We start from the raw sequence: 6,256 nt of genomic DNA, 5'->3' as shown, positions 1-6,256 counted from the left end.
AAACAAAATCTTTCATAAATTAGTATCGTTGTAATTTTAACATCATTCAGAAAAGAAATATATGTTGTAGGCATATGTCACCCATCATAATGGAAAATCGAAAGATAAAAACATTAAAACAAAATAATATTGTACAAATGTGTCGATCTTTTAAGTGTTAGGTCTGGGTCGCCTATGAAAAAGTAATTTGAAAGAAAAAAAGTTTGTGGAATGAGCTAGGGAGCTCAGTGTGTTCCAGTAGTGCAAAATAAAAACATACAGTTAAGTTTCAAAATTAGTTCATTATCAAAGTTATGAAAACTATAGTAGAGTTGTAGTTTAAAATATAGAACAACCCTTTAACTGTACATCATATGCAGTTCCCCAGAACTCTATCTATAAGGACTTACCTTAAGCGTAAAGGGCGTAGGTGCCAATCTAAGGGAGTATATTGGGGCCATAAGGTCTTATCCTAGTCGAAGTGTAGGTGCCCACTTGAAGAGTGTGTCCTAAGGCTCATAAGGACTTACCCAATGCATATAGTAGGGGAGCCACCCTAAAGGAGTACCTTAGGGTCCATCAGGTCTTACCCTTAGGCCCATTGGGCTTAGGAGCCCACCCAATGATCGCCTTAGGTCAATAAGGAATTAGCAGCTTGATCGGAGCTGAACTTGCAGAGACTTCATACTAGATCCCAGAGTATCCCGAAGAGAATAGTTTTCAAACAGTAACTAACAGTAGCAAGGAAATCATAATTCCAACAGATATCAATTCAGTAAAAATAGTAACCAGAAAACATGAATGAGACAAACAGGCTTAAAACTTCAGTAAATCAGAAATCAGGCTTGAAACAAATAAAACATGTGAAATTAAATTATATCAGCTAGCCATATTGCAAATCAGGTAAAACAATCATGTGCACACGATATTTCAAATATATTTAGCACACATAGAACACCTTGGAAAAAGAATCAGTCCGGGAGATCTATTGTGCACCAGTTTCACTAGGCTCTTCGACTGTACGAGAACCTAAGTCATATCAGAACAAAATTATTACCGGAGTAGTACACTAAATTGAGTATTTAACAGGGTTGCAGAACTATACGAGTAATCACGAGCTCTCGCAGAAGAACGGTCGGGAGAAACATGTGTACCTTAATATAATATAACATAAATTAGTCATTGACCCTCAATTAAATTAGATGCACTTAATTAAATCACTTAAATAAATATTTAAATTATATATGCATATTTGAGTTTAACGGAACAATTCAGATGCTTTCAATTTCAAATTTGGCAAAATGAACCTCGAATTCAGACTCGGGACATCGAAAAACATAAAATATGACTTTTCAAAAATTTTAACTTTTTAGTCAAAGTAAACTGGTCAAAGGTCAAAGTCAACGGGTCTGGTTAACGATCACCGGATAGGTCAACAGTCAGGTCAAAGTTAAAGGGTCAGATTGGTTCGGGTTGACCCAGTTCAACACGAACCGATTCTAGGAGGTTCCAAGATAGGTGAGGAGCCTCATGCGCATGATGTGGCTCGTGACGACCACGATGGGGTGGGCAGTCTAGTACTCCGAGATCACCAAAACATCAAGACCAAGCCATAACAACGCTCAAAACAAGCTAAAATCATCAAAAGCAAAAGAAAATGGCTGAAACTTTTACCTCGACGGCGGACGGACGAAACCAGCAACGACACGGTGACCTACCGGTTGGGTTTTGTGCGAACGGAGGTGGGGAGTTCAATGGTGCAGGCGTGAGGCTAGCCGATGACCGGGGCGACCGGAATCGAGGAAAAATCGAAGAGGCAGGGAGGTTTTTGACGGAACTTTAACGACTTCTCCACGACGATCGACGACACTTTTCGACAATCAGTCAGAGAGGTTTTGATCGGGTTGAGGCGGCGTCTTCACTGGAACAGGCGATGACACGTACCCCCGGTCGGAGGGGAGAATCGACAAAGAAGAGCGCAAACGTGTTTCTCCCTTCTTCTTGACGACGAACGATGATCGACTTTGGTGTTCCGACGGTCGGGGTCGGATCGTGGGAGGACGCTGGTTCAACTGGTGGTGTCAGTGAATGCCACGGATGGCTAGAATAGTGGTGAACGGTTGAAGATGGTGACGGTGGGGGATCTTTTTTTGGGGGGGAAATGGGTTCAGGGTTTGAGATTTCATGAGCATCGGGGGTTTTAAAAAATGGGTTAACACACGGCTTATTAAATATAAAATAAGAGTATTATTTCTAATAAAAAAATGTAGCTTAGCTTGATCGGTAGGGGCGTGGTTGGTTATGCAATAGGTTAGGGTTCAAGCCACACATTTTTTTTTCATTTTTTTTCTCTACTGACCCAAAAAGGAAAAATTTAGGACTAAGTCCCTGAACTTCCCAAACATTTGAGATTAACCTAGAATTTTCAAAACTATCCATTTTGACCCCTTAATTAAATTAAATAAATTAAATATGCAGCCTCCAAAAAGCTTGAAGGAGTTCTATTTGGTGTTTAGTAATTGAAACATGGGGCAAGGTAATCTGATTCAAGCATTTGCATTTGTTATGTTTAACTGATAGACAATTTTCCTTCTTGTTTTGATTGTTTTGTGAGATTGGAATAGGGTTTTGATCTGTGGATTCCACAGATTTTTTGCACAAGCGCTTTCATTGTCTTCTATTATTAGTTTTGGGGTGTCATTTCTGTATTATTCAAGATATGAAACATACTATTGGAATTGGTGGCTGGATTTGTTTTTCATTACTTTTTTCCCCATTGTTTACCCAAATAACAATAAATCTTAGGCCTCTTGGAATGCCATATTTTGTGTTTCTATGTTTTGACCATATTTGTTTAATTATGGTATTAAGTTAGGGTTTCTTTTTTGGATGGCCAATAGTGTTCTTTTAAAATTATTTCAATCATGTTCATTTATTAGTTCAACTGTGTTTGGTATTAAATGTCAGTTCAAATTTGTTGTAAAGTGTTTTTAAATGACGTAAATTTAATTTTAAAAAAGTGTATATTTTACTTCAATTTTGTATTTTAAAAAGTAGTTTGTCATTAAAATTTTATAGAATTATTTTGTTTTTAACATTCTATTTGATGAGTTTAGATTGATAGGATGATTTGATTAAATTGATATTCATAGTTTGAGAGCTTAATTAGAAAATTTTAAAGTTTAAAAATTAATTTAAAATCTGAATTATAATTTAAGGGACATATGAATAATTAATTTAAATTTTATATAAAAAAATAAAACACGATTTCCCTGTCATTAAAAGACTAAGTTTTGATTTATCAAAATATTTATTTATTATATTTAAAAAATTCCAACTCAGCCTCATGATATGGATTATCGTTGTCGCTCAACTAATGCAAATTTTGACGATGTTAGTGATTTGGATTGTGCCTTGAACTACAAAGACTAAACGAAAATCAAAGTTTGCGCGTAGAACCTACGCTTCCACATTTATCATCATTCAAAGAGATGAAATAACATCCATTTTCCATTCATGGATACTCCCATGATTAAAGAAGCCAACAACATGAACCTGAATCATCCTTCAATGACCTCCCACTCTCCAACTTTTCTCTTATACTGCGGCTTCCCTTCATCCCATCATGTTTCGGACATAGAGATGATAAAGATACAGTCGGTTTCTTACACGAGTTTGAAGGACTTGTTGTCTTCTCCGGCTGCACTGCAAACCGGCTTCAGTTCGCCGACGACACGTGGTAATAATAGTAATAATAATTGGAGATGTTGGAACGAAGAGATTCCCATAAAGAATCCGCTGGTCAAGCATGCGGCGTTGGCTTATTTGCAGCCCATGTCGAGTCCCACGGCGACGGCGGAAAAGGGTTCGTTCGTGGGGCTTAAGGGAATGTGCTGCCGTGAAAGTGGGTGCCTTCTCTGGTTGTACGATGTCGTTTGGAGGAATGTCAGGGAGGCGGTCTGGGAGAGCAGAGAAGAGGTTAATGATTCTTATGAAGACGATGATGACAAAGTTGACTGAAACTCAAATCGCTGCTTGTTTGACCGGTAGCTAATGGTACTAAATTATATATTATTGAGTACTAATATATTAACCAAGAAAGGATGTCTGAATATAACCCAACGTTTGTTTAGAGAGGAAGCAAGCTTTGATGGTTGGACAAGCTTCGTTTGTCTTACATGATAAAGCTAATATATTATAGTGATTAATTAGTGGTTAAGTTTGATTACATGCCGTCTCAATTACATCTAAGTCGATAAGACTAATATCATCTATGGCTTTTGACGTTGACTTCTTCATAAGCACAAACAAATGACGATTCTTTTTCTTAATTAATGGTGTAACAACTCCATTCCTACACGCATGTTGAGTCATTGTGACTGCTTGTTTTGGTTGTCTTTCGCTAACCAAAATGTTACATGTCATGTGTTAGTATAAATAATATGTGTGTATTTAGTCCAGATTAATCAGTCAAATTTTAGAATTCGAATATGAATTTACATGTCTATAAACAATGTCTTGTTGTCTCTATTCATTTGTCGTTGGTCTTTTACAATTGTGTTGGAGGTTTGTTTACAGTTGTTTTGCTAGCTATATGGGTTTTACGACAGCAGCTATCACAAATAATCACCGCAACAGCAGTTTCCATCTTCAAAGTGATGAAACACCTTGGAGTCTCCCACTACTATCTCTCTTTTACTAATCTTTGAGACCCTCTTTGCAAAATTGTGGCAATCCTCGCAAATTTTGATGTTCTTTCTAACGAGAACCGGAGACCCCAACTCCGTCGAGATCAATCCGAAAGAGATGGCCGATCTCATGCTATGATTCTCTGGTACATTTGGTTTCTTTCTTGTCAAATCTGTTCTTCTCAACTTGGTAAAACGGCGAGCATAAACATCTTCATCTTCCGCTGTCATTTTCGTGATGATATCCATCACGTCATTGACCATGTTCACCTGAGCGTTCAACCCGTCTTGATCGACTAACCTGTGAACTTTATAGTCTTTCTCAGCTGTACTAAATCCCATTGTTTTTGCTATGCCTTCTTGAATCATAAGAGTTCTGGTCGTCTCTACATCTGCCCACCTCCCAGCTTCAGCATACATGTTAGAAAGCAAGATGTAACACCTTGTATAGTCATGCTCCAGGGATAAAGCATGCTTGGATGCAACTTCTGCTAATTCGATGTCATTGGTTTTTCTACTTGCAGATAGTACAGAACCCCAAATCCGGGCGGTAGGAACAAGCGGCATTTCTTCAATAAAATGCTTAGCTAGATCAAGATTCCCAGTTCGACCGATAAGATCCAGCATACAACGTGCTCTATTCCTGGGTCAATACAGTAGTCTCTTTTCATTGAATCAAAGTATTCCCACCCTTCTTCAACCATGCCAGAAATGCTGCAAGCTGATAATAGAGAAACAAAAGTGCTCTTGTTAGGCTTGATACCGTTTTCTATCATTTCGTGGAACAACTGGACGGAAATTCTCCTGAACCCATGAATGGCGTAAGCCATAATGGTTATGTTCCATGAAACATCATCTTTACAAACCATGCCATCAAAACGTGTCCTTGCAGTCAGGAGATCTCCACACTTGGCATACAAATAAATAATCGAATTTGATATGACGACAGTAGACGAACTAAGCCTCAATTTCGTAACAACAGCATGTATTTGCCTATCCTCACTCAAGGAGGTTACTTCAGCATATGCTGGTAATATGCTTGCAAATGTTATCGCATCCAGTTTAACGGAATTGTACCAAATGTCTAGGAACAGTTCCAAGGCTTCTGAATGCCATCCATTCTGTACATAAGCAGCAATCATCGCATTCCACGATGCCAAGTTCTTTTGGTTGATTAGCGTAAAGACATGCTCAGCCAGTTTCAACTTCCCACACCTTCCGTAAAGATCAACCAGAGCAGTCTACAATACTATATGAGGGAGAAACCCTTTTCTGATTGCACTAGCATGAATAGACTTGGCCATCAAAAGGGCTCCCGTTTGTGCGCAAGCTGGAAGTAAGTTTATCATTGTAATAACATCAGGCATCAACTTTCCAACATTTTGCATCTTCTTAACACAAGAGAATGACTCGTAGAAACGATCATTGGAAGCATACCCAGAAACCATAGCATTCCAAGCGACAATGTTTTTGTCGACGATCATGTCGAGTACCCTCTCTGCATAAATCGCATTCCCGCATTTCCCATACATATCAATCAGTGAAGTTTCCACCCAAGGATCTGAAGACACTCAATTTCATATTTTGTT

General features: G+C 38.3%; 1 protein-coding gene and 1 pseudogene across 1 annotated transcript; one reads left to right on the top strand and one right to left on the bottom strand.

Moving 5' to 3' along the window:
- Positions 1–3,520: 3,520 nt before the first annotated feature.
- LOC120176988 lies at positions 3,521–4,014 on the top strand. The gene has a single exon (XM_039183257.1). It carries the CDS (start codon positions 3,529–3,531, stop codon positions 3,997–3,999), a length of 471 nt encoding a protein of 156 aa, XP_039039188.1. The 5' UTR covers positions 3,521–3,528; the 3' UTR covers positions 4,000–4,014.
- Positions 4,015–4,449: 435 nt separating this feature from the next.
- The window catches only part of LOC120176989, a 33,798-nt pseudogene continuing 31,991 nt past the window's right edge, over positions 4,450–6,256 (bottom strand).

Source organism: Hibiscus syriacus, unplaced genomic scaffold (genome assembly GCF_006381635.1).
Source record: "Hibiscus syriacus cultivar Baekdansim isolate YM2019G1 unplaced genomic scaffold, ASM638163v2 tig00112276_pilon, whole genome shotgun sequence".
Lineage (NCBI taxonomy): Eukaryota > Viridiplantae > Streptophyta > Magnoliopsida > Malvales > Malvaceae > Hibiscus > Hibiscus syriacus.
Note: the sequence above shows the minus strand (reverse complement) of the source record. Positions and strands in the feature narration are given on the sequence as shown.

What these genes read in the sequence shown, in the direction of transcription:
- LOC120176988 (XM_039183257.1), top strand. Translation starts at nt 3,529, where the DNA reads ATGAACCTGAATCATCCTTCAATGACCTCCCACTCTCCAACTTTTCTC.